At 40.5% G+C, this 17,954-nt stretch overlaps 2 protein-coding genes and 3 long non-coding RNA genes across 6 annotated transcripts; 3 read left to right on the top strand and 2 right to left on the bottom strand.

Annotated features, from left to right (window-relative positions):
- The first annotated feature begins 222 nt into the window (after positions 1-222).
- On the top strand, positions 223-1,469 carry LOC148897850 (uncharacterized). The gene is made up of 3 exons (XR_016114969.1): positions 223-1,021; positions 1,125-1,218; positions 1,304-1,469. It is a non-coding gene; the product is annotated as an uncharacterized LOC148897850 (long non-coding RNA).
- Positions 1,470-1,968: 499 nt separating this feature from the next.
- Positions 1,969-10,048, bottom strand: chid1 (chitinase domain containing 1). 2 transcript variants are annotated; one of them, XM_088996338.1, is made up of 12 exons: positions 9,733-10,048; positions 7,203-7,346; positions 6,382-6,514; positions 5,459-5,503; positions 5,288-5,394; positions 5,135-5,196; positions 4,928-5,017; positions 4,748-4,849; positions 3,454-3,603; positions 3,303-3,383; positions 3,179-3,218; positions 1,969-2,257 (listed from the first exon to the last, which is right to left on the bottom strand). In XM_088996338.1, exons 1-12 carry the CDS (start codon positions 9,850-9,852, stop codon positions 2,159-2,161), a joined length of 1,173 nt encoding a protein of 390 aa, XP_088852464.1. In that variant the 5' UTR covers positions 9,853-10,048; the 3' UTR covers positions 1,969-2,158. The 2 variants fall into 2 exon arrangements, with proteins under 2 accessions (XP_088852464.1, XP_088852463.1); XM_088996337.1 differs by having other exon boundaries at positions 3,179-3,221; positions 9,733-10,045.
- LOC148897848 (uncharacterized) lies at positions 9,557-11,752 on the top strand. Its single transcript, XR_016114971.1, has 3 exons — positions 9,557-9,700; positions 11,358-11,492; positions 11,631-11,752. It is a non-coding gene; the product is annotated as an uncharacterized LOC148897848 (long non-coding RNA).
- Positions 10,206-17,246, bottom strand: LOC148897846 (zinc-binding protein A33-like). The gene is made up of 6 exons (XM_088996336.1): positions 16,839-17,246; positions 14,691-14,786; positions 14,382-14,612; positions 14,284-14,306; positions 13,588-13,706; positions 10,206-11,959 (listed from the first exon to the last, which is right to left on the bottom strand). The coding sequence occupies exons 1-6, from the start codon at positions 17,223-17,225 to the stop codon at positions 11,403-11,405; spliced, it is 1,413 nt and encodes a 470-aa protein (XP_088852462.1). The 5' UTR covers positions 17,226-17,246; the 3' UTR covers positions 10,206-11,402.
- On the top strand, positions 11,853-16,995 carry LOC148897847 (uncharacterized). Its single transcript, XR_016114970.1, has 4 exons — positions 11,853-11,991; positions 12,219-12,279; positions 16,606-16,691; positions 16,856-16,995. It is a non-coding gene; the product is annotated as an uncharacterized LOC148897847 (long non-coding RNA).
- Positions 17,247-17,954: the final 708 nt, after the last annotated feature.

Raw genomic sequence — 17,954 nt, 5'->3', positions numbered from 1 at the left:
ATTCCAGACGTGACGTCACGTCAGGCATCGCCATCAGCTCAAAAACAAGACTTCCTGAATATTCAGCGCGAGTCTTAAAACGTAAAATATAGTTATATGCTACTGTATTTTACTTTTTAAGACTCTCGCTGAATATTCCGTAAGTCTTGTTTTTGAGTTGGTGACGAGTCCTCACATCATGTCACTGAAGGAACGCCCCTGACCGAGAAAGGACACATTGCAACAGTCCTTTCATCTCATATACTTTGTTTTTTCTCAAAACTTAGTGTTGATCCGTGTTGATGGCGAAAATAGAAGGAAAACACATAAATAACCTGATGGTGAATTGTCGTGTGTTGCACCAAGACTACTATTTGATATTCGCTGACAAAACTTCCAAGCAGACAATTTTGTCGCCATATTCTGCCTTTTTTGGGTACTGTGAGTACTAAAGAATTGTTCACTACATTTCTCTCCAGAAGCATCAAAATGACCGGAATAAATTCTTTAATCGATTGCAAACATGTATGCTTTCCTCTTCAGAACTATTTGAATCATATTCATAACTGGATGAGTAACAAGAAAGCATATTTTCCGAATCTGAAGCCATTGTTTTGATTCTCGAGCAAGGCAAGACGTCTTGGCGTGAGGTCACGAACAAGGAGGCGGGACCTTCTGAAACTGGCCATTATGTGACTGTAAAGTGTTCTTTTGAGACTTTTGAAAGGCGCTTATAAATGAAATGTATTATTATTACTTCCGGGTTCAATTTGAAGTAGTTTTTGAACACAAGTCATTTTTATTGGTGTTTTGCATTTGACTAAAAATATCATACTGCGTGTTTTGGGTATTTTAGATGCTATAAAACGTTTTTCTGAGGTCAGTTAGGAAACGAAAAAGTGGTGTCGGTTGTCCTTTAGGTGTGCGCACTAATGAGTCTTTGCACGCAGAGCCCGTGTGTGCAGTCGGACAGGGGGTATCAGCGCTGTGTTGCGCCACAGAGGGAAACAGATGGATCTTCAATGGCTATAGTTTGACTGGGGTGTGTTCAATCTAAATGTTTGAAATTTCCATCTATGGCTAACTGATTTTGAAACTCGTCGCCATTAATTCTGACTGTTAATATTTATGTGCTTTTCCTGAAGCCATCAGTGTTTGAACTTGTGCGAAGCCCAGACTTTGCCAACCTGCCTTTAATCGTGGAAGATTTTGTGAAGGACAGCGGTGGCTCATACACCGGTGAGTGCACCTTCATAATGGCTGATGTCTGGAACGAATTTTTTAAAAACTGATTCGAGAATATCTTTTCAACTTCATTTTGCAGCAAGCCAAGAGGATGCTGTGCACGTTGTCACGGACAGACACCTGATAACTGGACAAAACACGCAGTCCACCTGGCTTGCTGTCAACAATTTAATTCTGCTGTCTGGTGCCAAGTAAGATTAGCTGTAAAAACGTTTGAACTTTCAATACACTTGAGTATGAAATAATTTCATTCGTCAAGGTCTTATTTTGAAAATGTATATTGCACCTGTCAACACTTTCAAAATGTATTTGCAGGAAATGTTATTGTATTATTTGTTTTGAATACACATGGCTTGATTTGTCCCGCTAAAGCAGGGGTCGGGAACCTTTTTGACTAAGAGAGCCATAGGAGTAAAATATTTAGAAATGTTTTTCAGTGAGATGCACACACACACGCGGACGCAAACACGCACGCACGTGCGGCCACTTTTCAATAAAAGGTCAGAATGTATTATTTAAAATAACTTTGTGATAGCACTCACCGTTAACATGAATGGTTTTCCATTCCTCGTGATTGGTAAAAATCCAGGCAAACGCCAACTGCAGCCCCAACAGGAAATGAACGGCGAAAAAGCATATGTATTTAGTTTTATCGGCGAGCCATATGCAATCATCAAAAGAGCCATAGGTTCCCGACCCCTGCGCTAAACAAAAATGGCCTTCCTGACAAAAAAAATGTACAACTAAACTTCACAACTTGATTTATTTGCATGAATGACACAGAAAACAGACCAAATGTACCTTGTATTCGTCATAATCAAAAATGAAGCCTTCAGTGGCTCAATGGAGGAGTTCATGTCACTTTCAAACCAACCAGACCTAAGCAGCAAATTAACTCTTTCGTGAAAAATGTGTATTATCTGTGTGCTGATACTCAAATGAGGTCATAAAAGTAGTCCAACCCCTGTCCAAGCTCCCATAAGGAGATGCCAGTACCCAGTTTTTCAGCTGCAGCAATCCTCATGTGCACTGACTGGAAAGGCAAAAAAAATTCAACATAAATCCTAAACATGATTTGTCATGATATTGTTCATCATTTAAAGGACAACCGGTACCATTTTTTTGTTTCCTAACCGACATAAGAAAAACGTTTCATAGCATCTAAAATACCCAAAACACGCAGGCTGATATTTTTAGTCAAATGCAAAACACCAATAAAAATGACTTAAAGTGTCCAAAAACTACTTCAAAATGACCTCAGAAAGTTTCGGAAGGTCCCGTCCCCTTGTTCGTGACGTCACGCCAGGACATCTTGCCTTGCTCGAGAATCAAAACAATGGCTTCAGATTCGGAGAAGATGCTTTCTTGTTACTCATCCAGTTATGAAAATGATTCAAATAATTCTGAAGAGGAAAGCATAAATGTTCACAATCGATGAAAGAAGTCCTTCCATCTCATTTTGAGGCGTCTGGACTCCAATGTAAAGTCCCAGAAAATGCACAAGATGGCGCCCAAGCTCTGTTGGAAATGGGTTGATTGGTCTGCTGGGAATTTGTGTCAAATAGTCGTCTTGGTTCAACACGCAACCATTCACCATCGCGTTATTTATGTTTTTTCCTTCTAACTTCGCCATCAACACGAAGTTTTCAGACCAAACAAAGTACCCAAAATGCACTGTGTGTCGCTTTCTCAGTCAGGGGCATTCCAGACGTGACGTCACATCAGGCATCGCCATCAGCTCAAAAACAAGACTTCCTGAATATTCAGCGCGAGTCTTAAAACGTAAAATATAGTTATATGCAGTGGAAAATTTGTAAAATACGCTCAGTGGAAGTCATTTGAAGTGATTTTACAAATTATGGACACAACTTGTCCGGTGGCGTCAGTTGTCCTTTAAAATTTCATTGATCATTCAGATGGGTTTTTTACACAGTGCATTTAAATAACGTTGTACCTTCAATGATGGGTAGTACACCACACGTTTCACTCCGTTGCTTCTGAAAGAAAGCGACGATGTATCAGTTTGGAGCGACCATGTTGGTGGTCAATGACGAAGAAACAAAGAGACATTTCTTTACCTCTTGTAGGTCAAGTAATGCTCAGCATTGTAGTCATCCCAGAGGATTTTTGGCTTGTGTTCCCGCAAAATTTCGATGTACCTGTCAGAGGTCACACATTGAACGAAAATATCAGTCATGCGTAAGAGTAGGGCAGTATCATAATACTCACCTTCTCCCAAGGACGGGTTCGGTTTGCTCATTTGAAAAGTCGAGGCCGTACAAATTGAGTCCAAGCAGAATTTTGGATCTCCACTCCTTCTTGGGGTCCAGCTGGAGGACGCAGTCATTTACCCAAGACACAGGGGAACTCGGACCTGGCCTGAAAACATTCAGCGCGTCTCATTCTTCACAACTTTCTTCATATAACACTGCAGGTGCAAGGATGTGCCTCTGAACATTGACGCCATCTTATTGTGCAATCTGGAAAGCAGCCACGATGTCACTTTTCCACATTTTTGTTATGTTACTGTTATTCCAAAATGGATTTCCCCTCCCTCAAATTACTACACGCATCATCTCATATAACAACTTTAACTCCTTCACTGCCAGACGATGTGCAAAAATGTGTCCACTCCAGTGCCAGGGTTATTGCCATTGTCACTCGAATTCCAGGACCCACAGAATATTGAGTTTTAAGACTACAAAAACATTCAACGCAGCGCAAGAAACCTTATACCATCTTCTTTCATCAGAAAAAAAATAGGTAATTCCTAAATTATATGGGTCGGGAGTTATCTGAGCTTGAAATGGGGGCGGCTGTCCAAAATATAATGCAGTGTTGGTTTATATAGCACTTAAACAACAGCTGAAGCTGGACCAAAGCGCTAACATGGAAAGAAAGGAAATGCTGCCCCTTGTGGAATGTAAAAAAGCATTGCCAGAAGCCAAGGCCAGCGCTTTATTGGCACACAATCAAGAAAAAAACAAAACCCAAACAAATTCCAGGACCCACAGAATATTGAGTTTTAGGACTACATAAATATTCAACGCAGCGTGAAGAAACCTTAGACTCTCTTCTTTCATCAGAAAAAAAAGAGTTAATTTCTAAGGTCTAGAGTTATCTGAGCTTGAAATGGGGGCGGCTGTCCAAAATACAATGCAATACATGTTGGTTCATACAGCGCTTGAACAACAGCTGAAGCTGGAACAAAGTGCTAAGATGGGAAAAAAAGGAAATGCTGCCCCCCTCGTGGAAGGGAAAAACATTGCCAGAGGTATGACCAGCACTTTATCGGCCCCCCTCAAGAAAAAAACCAAAACCCGAACAAATTCGGGTTTTTGGTGCTCCACGTCATATTTTCAATTCCAGAATAAATTTGGGAATGGCAGTGATTGAGTTAAAATTAATATCTGTGCAATTGTGATTTTTCTTTTGAACTTGGAACCCCCACCCCTAAATGTTTTATTTATTTATTTTACATTAAGCATTGTTTTTAAGTGAAGTGAAGAATATTTGCCCTTACTTGCCACCACTGGAGAAGTCGTACGTCATGAGGCTGAAGCCGTCCACCATTGGAGCCAGTTGCTCAAACTCCTCCCTGCCAAACATGCCAGCCTGCCCAGTACTGATCAGGAGAAAAATTCCCCACAAGGTAAATATCGTCACCGCCGACACGATAACTCATCTTACCTGCTTCACTCACCTCGTCACGGCGGGAGGAATGACGAGGATGCAATGTAATAAATTAGCCTTCAATGACTCACAGGTGTGTGTTACCAAGTGCACCAGTTCCCTGTTGGACGCACACAGACGGCGTTTCATCCTCGGACAGGTCAGGGGTGAGTTTGCTGCTATTTAAAGTTCAAAAGTCCCTGCAGATATTTGACCATTGAGAGAAAAAAAACCTCACTTTCTTTTATTGCCTGCCAATTGGCTCCACAGCTCCAAAGTGAAACCGTCAAATCCCTCAGACTGTGGTACCAAAACAAATGACATGGACAAAAGAATACGGTCACTTCAATTAAAAAGACATTCCTTGCAGTGAATTGAAGCGCAAGTTTACCTTTGCAACCTTAACAAGCTCAATTCCAAGCTCCTCAATCTCATCTTCGCTGGTCAGCACGCTCAGGTAGTCCTGATAGGACCAGCCGTCAAACAGCAGCCTCGGCACTGACCACAAACAACCCCGAGTCAGAATCGGGGAAAAAAAACACACAGAGCATCATATACTCACCAATCTTCACTTTTTTGTTAGACTTGCGCACCGCTTTGACCCAGCCTGGAAAGACAAAAATACTTAAAGGACAACCGACGTCTCCGGACAAGTTGTGTCCATAATTTGTAAAATGGCTTCAAATGACTTCTACTGAGCGTATTTTACAAAGATTCCACCGCATATAGCTATATTTTACGTTTTAAGACTCGCACTGAATATTCCGGAAGTCTTGTTTTTGAGTTGGTGACGAGTCCGTACGTGACGTCACTAAAGGAACACGCCTGACCGAAAAACAGACACATTGTAGCAGTCCTTCCATCACGTCAATGCTTGTTTGGTCTGAAAACCTCGTGTTGAACCAGAAAGAGCCAGAAGAGGGCGTCCAAGCTCCATGTAAGGAATTTATCTGCTTGTGGAAACGGGCTGATTAATTCCTCACAAGAATTTGGACGCCATTTTCTGCTTCTTTTTGGGTGATACATCCCCCCCCAATGTTGCCTCAAAATGGCACGGAATAAATTCTTTAATCGATTGCAAACATGTATGCTTTCCCCTTCAGAACTATTTGAATCATATTCATAACTGGATGAGTAACCAGAAAGCATATTCTCAGAATCTGAAGCCATTGTTTTGATTCTCCAGCAATGCAACACGTCTTGGCGTGACGTCACGAACTGGGGGTGGGACTTTCTGAAAATGCCCAATTCGCAGTTCAATTTTTTTGCAGATTTTGGACACTTTAAGTCATTTTTATTGGTGTTTTGCATTTGAATAAAAATATCATACCTATCCCATATCATGTGTGTTTTGTGTGTTTTGGGTATTTTAGATGCTATAAAAATGTTTTTCTGATGTCAGTTAGGAAACAAAAAACTGATGTCGGTTGTCCGTTAAAGAAGTCTGAATGACTTTAAATTAAAAAAAAAATCGAGTTAGTACACCTGTGTCATGGTCATGAAGCCCCGTGACCTCAAAGCGCTCACGCCCTCGCCGGCGGAGTTGGAGCCACACCGGAGACACTGAAGTCAGTTTGGGGCCAAACAGCTTGGCAATGTCATAGCCGTGGGAATTCCACTAGTGAAGATAAACAATAGAAGACCTTTTAAGTGTGGCAAATGCTGCCGCGTGAGGCAGGGAACGATGTTAGAAAGAAGCCGATTTTTTTTTTCTCCTTCTCTGAGCGAGACTGAGACTTTGTGTTGATTGTTGGCGATGGTGTGTATTTTCTTGAAAATGTAGAATGTGCATCTATAAGATAAACACTAGATAGTGTGGCATTACTTGTTTCTGTGTCCAATTTAAAAGACAGACCTTTATTTTGACTTAACAGGGTGATTGACAATGTGTATAATTTCTTTCTCAGTTACATGGGATTATACTGAGAGCTATTTATGTTTTGACTCATGCTTTTACCCATTTACGCTTTTTTATATGAACACAAATTCATTAAAAATCAAAATAAAATCAAAGGTGAGTATCAAATGGGTTCAAACGGAGTATATAATTAACAATATAAATATATGCAATTAACAACAATGAATGTGGCAAGAAACAACAATACATTTGAAAATAAATGTATCTGTGTTGATATGAACACGCTTGGCATAAATGGGTTTAATCGATTGCAAATTGCATCTCTCAGTATGCAGTGTTGGATACTACAACCCTCAATTTGTGAGTTACATATACAATTTAAAACAAAAGCAATACAAACACACGTGTTATTCACTAACCGTTAACCGGTGGAGATATTGAAACTTACAGGTGTAACATAACCAAGTACTTCTCCTTTGAACATCCTCTGGATCTGAGCCCAATATCTCTTCTCCTCCCTTACAATATCCTTCCAGTTAACTGCTTTTGCCACCAGTCCTCTCTCCAACACCGACTCTGATGCCGGAGATGCCTGGGCACCAAACACACAATGATACTGTCAAAAATGCACCTTTCTGCAAATGGTTAAAAGAATAACATGAGTAACTGGCGTCCTCATAAATCTGTCACACCTACATGAATAGTTACAACAGTAAATATACACCGCAGCAGATTCCAAAACTGTTTTAGTGTCATTTATACAGAAAAAAATAAGGTTGGCAAGATTCAGACTTTATTCTCATATTTCTGAGATTAAAGTCAAAATTCTGACTTTATTCTCAGAATTCTGACTTTAAAGGACAACCAACACCATTTCTGTTTCCTAACTGACATTAGAAAAACGTTTTATAGCATATAAAATACCCAAAACACACAGGCTGATATTTTTAGTCAAATGCAAAACACCAATAAAAATGACTTCAAGTGTCTAAAAAGTACTTCAATTTGAAACCGGAAGTTGCCAGTTTCAAAAGGTCCCGCCCCCATGTTTGTGGTGTCACGGCAAGACGTCTTGCCTTGCTCTAGAATCAAAACAATGGCTTCAGATTCGGAGAAGATGCTTTCTTGTTACTCATCCAGTTATGAATATGACTCAAATACAGTAAAGTCTCGTTATATCGATATCGGATATATCGATAGTCCCGGTTATATCGATGCTATTTCTATGCACGCACGGGGAAAATTACATGCAAACAGGGTTGGATATATCGATAGTCCCGGTTATATCGATATTTTTTCGGACTCCCTTGAATATCGATATAACGAGACTTTACTGTAGGTCTGAAGAGGAAAGCATAAATGTTTGCAATCGATCAAAGAAGTCCCAACTTGTATCAAATAGTAGTCTTGGTACAACACACAACAATTCACCATCGCGTTATTTATGTTTTCCTTCTCATTTTGCCATCAACATGATGTTTTCAGACCAAACAAAGTGCCCAAAATGCATTGTGTTGCTTTCTCGGTCAGGGGCGTTCCAGACATGACGTCACGTCAGGCATCGTCATCAACTCGAAAACAAGACTTCCTGAATATTCAACGTGAGTCTTAAAACGTAAAATATAGCCATATGCCGTTGTCCTTTAAAGGGAGAATTCTGACTTTATTCTCAGAACTCTGACTTTAAAGTCACTCATATTCACTCATCACATCATAATCACTCATATAGGACAACCGACGTCTCCGGACAAGTTGTAAAATGGCTTCAAATGACTTCTACTGAGCGTATTTTACAAAGATTCCACCGCATATAGCTATATTTTATGTTTTAAGACTCACGCTGAATATTCCGGAAGTCTTGTTTTTGAGTTGGTGACGAGTCCTCACCCTACGTCACTGAAGGAACGCCCCTGACCGAAAAAAAGGACACATTGTAGCAGTCCTTCCATCACGTCAATGCATTTTGCTGTACTTTGGTCTGAAAACGTTGTATAGGACCAAAAAGAGGCAAAAGAGGGCGAAAAAGCTCCATGTAAGGAATTAATCAGCCTGTGGAAACGGGCTGATTAATTCCTTACACGGCTTTGTCGCCATTTTCTGCCTTTTTTGGGCGCGACATTTCCCACCCCTGATGCCTCAAAATGACACAGAATAAATTATTTAATCGATTGCAAACATGTATGCTTTCTTCTTCAGAACTATTATATCCGATATCGATATAACGAGACTTTACTGTATTTGAGTCATATTCATAACTGGATGAGTAACAAGAAAGTATCTTCTCCGAATCTGAAGCCATTGTTTTGATTCTCGAGCAAGGCAAAACGTCTTGCCATGACACCACGAACATGGGGGCGGACCTTCTGAAACTGGCCACTTCCGGTTTCAAATTGAAGTACTTTTTAGACACTAAGTCATTTTTATTGGTGTTTTGCATTTCATTAAAAATATCATACTGGGTGTTTAGGGTATTATATATGCATATATAAACGTTTTTGTGATGTCAGTTAGGAAACAAAAAAGTGATGTCGGTTGTTCTTTAAAGTCAGAATTCTGCCAACCTTATATTTTTTCCTTAAATGGCCCTAATCCTCTGTCGTACATTTAGCACTCATGTTATATTACTCTTAAAAATAAATTCCTTCCATATTTGATTTTACATGCTTATGGATATACACAAAGGTCTTTGTTTTGCGTACATAATGTATCATTTCAATATACTTGATAGGAATTAAAACTATAGCTGCACAACATATCCCCCCCCCCCCCCCCCAAAAAAAAAAAAAAAAACATTGTCATTGCGAGACCCGTGGAATGTTGGCAGGGTATAGATTCGTGTACGACGTGTTTTATGGCTTCGATGTGCTTTTCATCAAAAATCCACGATAACTTTACTGAAGTCGCAAATATGACTGCGTATACATTTGTCTTACGTCGGCGATAAAGGTAAGTGATATCAAAGTAAGCGCGTCGCTCACCTCATGTTCACGCTCAGCTTTCTGAGCTTTCTTCAAATCAGTTTTCGAGAGTGTTCCACTGACCAATGAGGAGAAACAAGAACAAACCACGACAACTAACACCAATAACGTTATTCTCATTTCCAAATAAAAAGCAAACTATGAATTTTACGGTGGACGAAAAAAATGGTGTCTCGGTCAGCTATGTGGGTTCGCGTGATGAACAAAAGCCGTAGAGAACATTTCCGGCTCTGCGTTCAAGTCGTGCTGACTGGGGAGTTTATCCGGGTAGCTAACGAATAAACAACTTTTGGGTGGAAAAAAATTATCACAGATAGCTTGTAGTGAGGAGCTTGATTGACAACGTGCCAATGTCATGTCAACACAACTCCCTTGGTCGCTTCCGCTGTTGTGTTTTTCAAAATAAAAGGCCTGTAAGAAATCGTTTTCCTCCAATCATCCTATAATGCAGTGTTTTTCAACTTTTTTTGAACCAGGGCACGTTTTTACATCGGAATTTTTTTTTGCTGCACACCACGAACCATCTCGCAGGAAAGAGGCAATCAGTGGCGTGTTGCCACACGGACGAATATGAAATTACCCTCCCAGTCTTTTCAGCACGGACACAGGACAATGAAATAATATTGTCAGAAAATGTTTAAAAATGTAATTTGAAAAAGGGGGCATTGGATAGTTTCTCGCGGCACACCTGACAATCTCTTACGGCACACTAGTGTGCCGCTGCACAGTGGTTGAAAATCACTGCTACAATGAAACAGGGTTGTATATTTCAACTTGCGTGTAACCGTCCATTGGACCCGTCTGTCTGTCTGTCTGTCTTCAAGTGTAATTTTAGTAGCAACACGTGTCTTTAAACATTAAGTATGTGCTCACGCACTTAACGCCCACTTCGACAAGTTCGGCTTGTCCTTGCCAGTAAAACTTCCAGGGCTGGTTTCTAGCCCCAGCCCATCGCTGGTTGCATGAAATATGTTCGCCCCAGGTAACTTGAACGTCTATAAAGACACCGTTGATGCTGGAAAATACTGTACGTAGACATTTTAAGCGGGTTATGCTGTTACCCGAGCAACTTATTTGCAGTATCTTCCCTGATCGCTTCAGGAGGACGATGCCATGCCACATTTTACAACAACGTGGCCTTGTAGTAAAAGAGGGAAGACAATAGACTGGGCCTTGAAGGCGTCATAATACAATGATAGTAAAATTCACAAATGTGGACATATGTTCTAAAACTGTGTGTATTTTATTGGTTTCCACAGAGGGACTCAATTACTGGTATCTCAAGACAAGGTGAAAAAAACAAGCCTGACAATAGATAATGAAGAAGGAACAAGTCTGGCATGATTTACAGCAATGTGATAGCTGGAGTGACTGAAGGAATGTCTGACAATGTTGAGACGTTTTTTTCTCCTTCGACAGAGAAACTTGCATTGTCACATTCAGCACGGTGATCATGTGCGAATGTTGAACGACAATAGAAATCAGACGTCCATCATGTAATTTGTTACAATTTTATTTTTGGTACGGATTCGAGCTAGCATCATCATCAAGTTGACATGTTTGACTTGCTTTTGCGGGCCACGTAAAGTGATATGGTGAGCCTAGGTCTGACCCCCGGGCTTTAGGTATGATGATGGAGGAATAACTGGATGAATGCACGGACACGGTCTTCACTTGTCTGCGATGGCCCACGTGATGGACTGAGAGCAGATGGTGAGGGGGAAGGAGCCGCTGCCCTCATCATGAATCCCAGGAGAAAAGTAAGGGAAGATCCTCTCGGTGAACTTGTCTTTAAATACGAAAATAGTTTTTGAATCTGCAGCGTTCACGAACGCCACCCTGCCCTTGTCGTAGTCCAGCTCCACCGTAATCCTATCTGGTTGCTGTTTCCATTCCAGTCGTGTGCGAGGTGAAGTGTGAGCCCACAGGACGCCCCCTATCACCCCTCCAATGATCCACACCCCGTCGGATGGCTTGAGGGACATGGCCCCCTTCCTTTGGATGGACTCCCGGACCACCCCGATGTACCAGTCTTTACCCCGGCTCACGTCCACCGTCCAGCTGTGTTTCCCGGACACGAAGCCGCCCGCCCCGAGTACGCACACTCCTCCCGTGCAGCGTTCCGGATTGTCCGGGAGGATCCGCTGACTGCTGTACTGCACGCAGCTTAACTCCTCAGAAAGCTCCAAATTAGCCTGAGCCGTGTTGGGATCCAACGTGATCGGAACTGGAAGATTATGAAGAGAAGATTTTCAATGGGTAAGAAAAATGCATGAATTCATTCATACAGGGTGTCTCAAAAAGAACCTGTACTCGTCTGACAAAGTTGTCAATCACTTTTACACACTAAAAATTGACAGAAATAGCTGAAACTCTGGTGAATAGCCTTCCATATAATAACTGAATAATGTGTGGTTGTCATTTGAAATAAATAGCTTTTTAATCAAAGCCACAATAGAAATTTTCATGACTACGCATCTTTTTAGGTCATCCTGTACTTGACTGTCACCATTTGCCGACTGTGGCAGTTTGTTGTTGACCACCCAGGTAAATATCCATCCACCTGTTCAATCAAGGTCAAGGGGTGCAGAATCATGGTTGATTTAGCCTGTACTGGTCACTCACAGGGCAGATATCGAGACAAACAAGCATTCAATCCAAACTTAACACGGTTTCCAAGTGGGAATTGAACCTGTGCTCCCAGCACTGATGGCCTGCAGACAAGTTGTGTCCATGTAAAATTACTTGAAATGACTTCTACTGAGCATATTTTACAAAGATTCCACCGCATATAGCTATATTTTACGTTTTAAGACTCGCGCTGAATATTCAGGAAGTCTTGTTTTCGAGTTGATGACAATGCCTGACGTGACGTCACGTGTGGAACGCCCCTGACCGAGAAAGCGACACACAATGCATTTTGGGTACTTTGTTTGGTCTGAAAATTCAGTGTTGATCCGTGTCGATGGCAAAATTAGCAGGAAAACACATAAATAACGCGATGGTGAATCATTGTGTGTTGCATCAAGATTACTATTTGATACGAGTTGACACAAATTCCCAGCAGACAAATCAGCCCATTTCCAATGGAGCTTGGGCGCCATCTTGTGCATTTTCTGGGACGCTACATTGGAGTCCAGACGCCTCAAAATGACACGGAAGGACTTCTTTGATCGATTGCAAACATTTATGCTTTCCTCTTCAGAACTATTTGAGTCATATTCATAAGTGGATGAGTAACAAGAGAGCATCTTCTCCGAATCTGAAGCCATTGTTTTGATTCTGGAGCAAGGCAAGACGTCCTGGCGTGATGTCACGAAAAAAGGGGCGGGACCTTCTGAAACTGAAACTTTCTGAGGTCATTTTGAAGTAGTTTTGGCACACGTTAAGTCATTTTTATTGGTGTGATTCATTTGACCAGTGACGTGCGGTGAGGTTCATGGCTGGTGAGGCACTGACGTCATCGATGACGTCACGTCTCGTCTCTACTTTAACGATAAATGTGAAAATTCAGCGATTTTGAAAAAAAATCCTAAAACGGTGAAGTTAAATGGACAAGAACTTTAAAGTACAAATCACTAAATACATCTAAGTGTTTAATTTATTTTTTCATTTGATATTTCCATGACAGCTTTCCATGATGACAGGTGAGGCACTGCCTCACCTGCCTCCACTGACTGCACGTCACTGCATTTGACTAAAAATATCAACCTGCGTGTTTTGGGTATTTTAGATGCTATAAAAGGTTTTTTTAATTTCAGTTAGGAAACAAAAAAATGGTGTCTGTTGTCCTTTAAACACCCTTATCATTTGACATCCTGATGATTAAAAAAAATCCTTTCTTTGAGAACTCACCATATTGAACGAGGTGCTCCATTTTCTTCCACACGTGAAATTTCAGTGAGGTCTGATGTGCGGCACAGTTGATAAGGATGTCTCTGATTATTTCCGGTTCCCTGATATTGCATTTGAGCCTGAGAAATACAATACAATTACATTTAGGATCATTAAATACAATTAAAGTAAAATCCATTCCAAAAATACATTAAAATACATTAAAATTAACTAAAATTAAATTAAATTAATTTAAATTAAATTTAATACAATTAAATGAAATAACATTAAGTACATGTAAATTAAATACAATTAAAGTAAAATGAAATAAAATACAATAAACTAAACTAAGATAAAAAAATACTATAAAATACACTAACATAAACTAATAGAAAATAAAATAAACAAATACAATAAAACTAAATTAAATAAAATACAATTAAATTAAATTAAGTATCATTAAGTACATTTAAATTAAATATAATTAAAGTAAAATAAAATAATATAAAATAAAATAATATAAAATGAAATAAAATAAAATACAATTTAATTAAGTAACATTAAATACATTTAAATTAAAGTAAACTAAAATACAATAAAATAAACTAAACGAAAATAAAACACAGTAAAATACAATTACATTAAATTATTTTTTTAGATCCATCATCAACATCTCATGAACTGTGTCACACATCCTGGGCATTTGCACACACTCACTTCTTCTTGGTGTCTTTGTAGTCCTGTGGAGTAAAAATGAGACATTTAAAAGTCACAAAGACTTTCAAAGAAGAAAAATCCATTGTGTTTATGCCTACCACCAAAAAAGATAAATCATCTCCGATGAGTCTTCTCTCTGTGTCCATGATCACCGACGCCAGGCTCTTCATCTGCTTCTCAATGCACTCTAGCTTGAAGGTCATCACTTTGACCTTCACTTGTACTTCCTGCGCGAGAGCCTGAAGTCTGGAGTCTTCCTCTTCGAAAAGGAACGTGTGCAACTTCTGGAACTCCTCCCTGATGGTTTTGTTATTTTCCTCCGCTTGTCTCTGTAATGTGACCGCAGCCTCTTAGTCAAACCGGGAACAATGAAGTCTGTGTGTATGTGTGTGTGTTGTAAACAAAACCTGTATAAATGTCCGTGTTCTTTCCCAGTTATCTCTCGTCTTGTTGAGAGTCTGCAGCTTCTTCTTCAGAGACTCCAGTCTGTCTGAAATGTCTTTCTAATATGTACACAAAAACATGGAATTGTCAACCTTGGGAAATCCCACTTAACCCTCCGCACCCTGCCCATCACCTTTTCTAGCTACTCCCCTCAGGCAGGCGCTACCGATCCATGCGCACAGAATCCAGCAGACATTTAAACAGCTTCTTCTCCCTAGCCATGATACTAGTGCAGAATGCTACCGGAGACAAATTCTTTGTGTCTTCTACATACTTGGCCAAGAAAAAAAATATTCTGAATCTGAGTTTCCTCTTAAATGTTATACTCACAAAAAATGGAAGATATTTGGCTTACAGTCGGTCTCAAAATGTTTTAAAATGTCAAAATAGGGTTTGCCGAAATAACTGATTCGTTGTCTGTGTAAACTCTCAGTCGTACAGGAGTGGTCCATCGATGAAAAGGTTTCTTCAGCCGTCATCTGTACTTCTTTCAAGGTGTCGATCTTTCGCTTCTCATCCAAGAGGCTTCGTCAGCTAACTAAAATTTTGCTGGTAGCCCTGGCCCTATATATATATCCCTACCGTCCAGTGTCAAAAGGAAATAATAGGGAATGAAACCAAAAATCCTTTAATTACTAAATGGAGAGGAATAGCAGTACCTTACATTGAAGCGGTTCCTTTGGCAACACAAAATTACTACTTACTTCAAACTGATAAACACTTTAAGACAAAAATTCGTGCATCCAAAGATAGGCTGCCAAATGAAAAACAAAGTAATGTATTTTATTCGATACATTGTAAAAATGAAGATTGTAAAGAGCAATACATTGGGGGAGATTAAACAAATTCTCAAAAAAAGACTTTATCAATATCACAGGGATAATACCAGTGGGCCTCAATCGGCAGTACATATGCACCTAAAAGCTAGCAACCTCTCATTTGACGACCGTGAGGTCAAAATCTTAGCGAAAGAAAATAGATGGTTTTAAAGGGAAGTAAAAGAAGCTATTTTTATAAAACAGCAAAACCATTCACTAAATCGCCATGGTGGTCTGAGATTTCATTTGGATCGTGCTTACAACAGACTTCTTAGATCGTCACCACATAGGCTTAGTCATGCTGATGAGGAGATACCAGAGTGAATGGGGCAATCAGGCCTGTCATAAACCATAATCAGTCAGGACAATAGAAGTAATCAGTCAGGACAAAAGAAGTAATCTGATTACCTTTGGGGAGTAGTCCACTGCTCCCCCCAACCTTAGAGCAGCGACCTATCATAGCAGAGGTCTGGCACCGCCACCTCTGGTTAGTAGGGACATATATATAGAGGGCCAGAGCTACCAGCAAAATTTTAGTTCGCTGACGAAGCCTCTTGGATGGGAAGCGAAACGTCCGACACCTTCAAAGAAGTACAGATGATGGCTGAAGAAACCTATTCATCGATTAACTGATTGTTTTGACAGAAAAAAAATGTATCACTAAAAATCACTTGTTTGGTGACTTCACGCGTACATCATTGATATGCGAAATATTTGATAGATTTTGGAAGATAGCCCCACATTCTACAAAAGACTACTTCCTGACTGTCTATCAGGGTGAAAGTAAAATGCCCTCGAACATTCCCGAGTTAAATTTAATGACCATATCTAAATTTTTGAACACACGTCCAACCCTTTTCGGGCATTTTTTTTTTTTTTTTTTTTTGCTGAACTTATCATAAAGCAAAAATTCATATCAGGGCGGATCCATTCAGTCTGTTGTTTTTCTCTTTGCTTTCAAATCCGTTTTTGGTATCAATTTCTGCGCTAAGCGCGCTTTGTTCTGTTCTGATTTGGTGTCTGAATTGTTCACTTTCATCCCTTTCTGTGACCCTTCCAGTTCATCTGCATCTGTTTCAACATGCGGATGACACTGCGACAAGAGCTCGAGAGAAATCGCGCTGTTTAAATCCTGCCAATCGTGAGGTAAAGTTGATTAATAGTTCTTGAGCTGATAACGGAAAAAAATGGGAACGGCATCACCAATACTGCATTTTAGTTATTTTGGTCCATTTTTCATCCTGAACTTTTTGTGAGCAGCATGATGAGAGTGATGGAATTTCAATGTTGTACCTTCTTCTGATTGGCAGCCTCATCCAGCGGGCAGCACTCGTGAATTTTGTGCCTTTTGGACATTTGGCACACCAGGCAAATGGGCTCCTCGTCCTTCTGACAATAAACGCTGAGCTTCTCCTCGTGAAAGCGGCAACGGTCTCGACTCATCTTCTCCACTTGATACTGGTCCGCTGCAATCTTCAGCGCCAAATTGATGGGTGGTCGTTTGGGAACGGACACCACCTGACACACCGGACACTCTTGACATCCTTTCCATTTCCAGAACTGCTGCAGACAAACTTTGCAAACGTTGTGTCCGCACTGGAGGAGAACGGGGAAGCAGTAGATGTCCGTACACCGAGGACAAATGAGATCCGCTCTGGAGATGACGCTGTGCGTTGCCATTATCGTGAAGAGGGACGCAAACGTGAGTCGAGTATCCGTGCGGGTCTTGACTGCTCTTCTGCTCAACTGAACGCTCACGTTTCATTCCGCACGCACTGTCACCATCAATGCTGGCGAACTCGTTAAACTGGTTCAATGCAAACTCATTTATAGCCGATACGTGTCAGAAATTGCGCGCGTGCAGCTGCTGCTCGTAATTCACGTCCGGAAAGCTTTTTATCATTTCCTGCCATTAACTCATTCGCTGCCATTCCCAAATTTATTCGGGAATTGAAAAGTGTGACGCTGAGCATCATTCCCGAATTTGTTCAGGTTTTGTTTTTTCTCGCGAGGGGGGTGTCGATGAAGCGCTGGTCAGACCTCTGGCAATGTTTTTCCCTTCCACGAGGGGGCAGCATTTGCCTCTTGTCCATATTAGTGCTTTGTTACAGCTTGAGAGAGAGAGAGAATACGTGTATGGTGAGTTATAAACATTTTTAACATAGAATTTTCTAACACTAAAATAGAGGACATTTTCCATGTTGCCATCATTTCATTCATTCTGGAGAATAAAAATCCCAGATTAAAGATGATTGTCAACAAGGAAAGGTTCGTTCGTCATGGTTTGATTCTGTTTTTCCTCTCTTATTCATACAGTTCAAGTCGAGGATTCCTTATGTTAAACTTTTGTAATTTGCTTTGATGATGCTTCGTGCCCCTCTGTTGTCTACTGCCAGGGCAGAAATGCAA

This window comes from Hippocampus bargibanti, linkage group LG05, assembly GCF_051943395.1.
Source record: "Hippocampus bargibanti isolate YZ-2025 linkage group LG05, ASM5194339v1, whole genome shotgun sequence".
Lineage (NCBI taxonomy): Eukaryota > Metazoa > Chordata > Actinopteri > Syngnathiformes > Syngnathidae > Hippocampus > Hippocampus bargibanti.
The sequence above is the reverse complement of the archived record's forward strand: the minus strand, read 5'-3'. Positions and strand labels throughout refer to the sequence as shown.

Coding starts and splice junctions, on each gene's coding strand:
- LOC148897846 (XM_088996336.1), bottom strand. CDS start 17,225: ATGGCAACGCACAGCGTCATCTCCAGAGCGGATCTCATTTGTCCTCGG. Junction 14,307..14,381: donor ATGATTTATCTTTTTTGGTG/GTAGGCATAAAC, acceptor TTTACTCCACAG/GACTACAAAGACACCAAGAA. Junction 11,960..13,587: donor GGAGCACCTCGTTCAATATG/GTGAGTTCTCAA, acceptor ATAATCTTCCAG/TTCCGATCACGTTGGATCCC.
- chid1 (XM_088996337.1), bottom strand. CDS start 9,852: ATGAGAATAACGTTATTGGTGTTAGTTGTCGTGGTTTGTTCTTGTTTC. Junction 7,347..9,732: donor AAGCTGAGCGTGAACATGAG/GTGAGCGACGCG, acceptor TTTGGTGCCCAG/GCATCTCCGGCATCAGAGTC. Junction 5,395..5,458: donor TAACAAAAAAGTGAAGATTG/GTGAGTATATGA, acceptor GTTTGTGGTCAG/TGCCGAGGCTGCTGTTTGAC.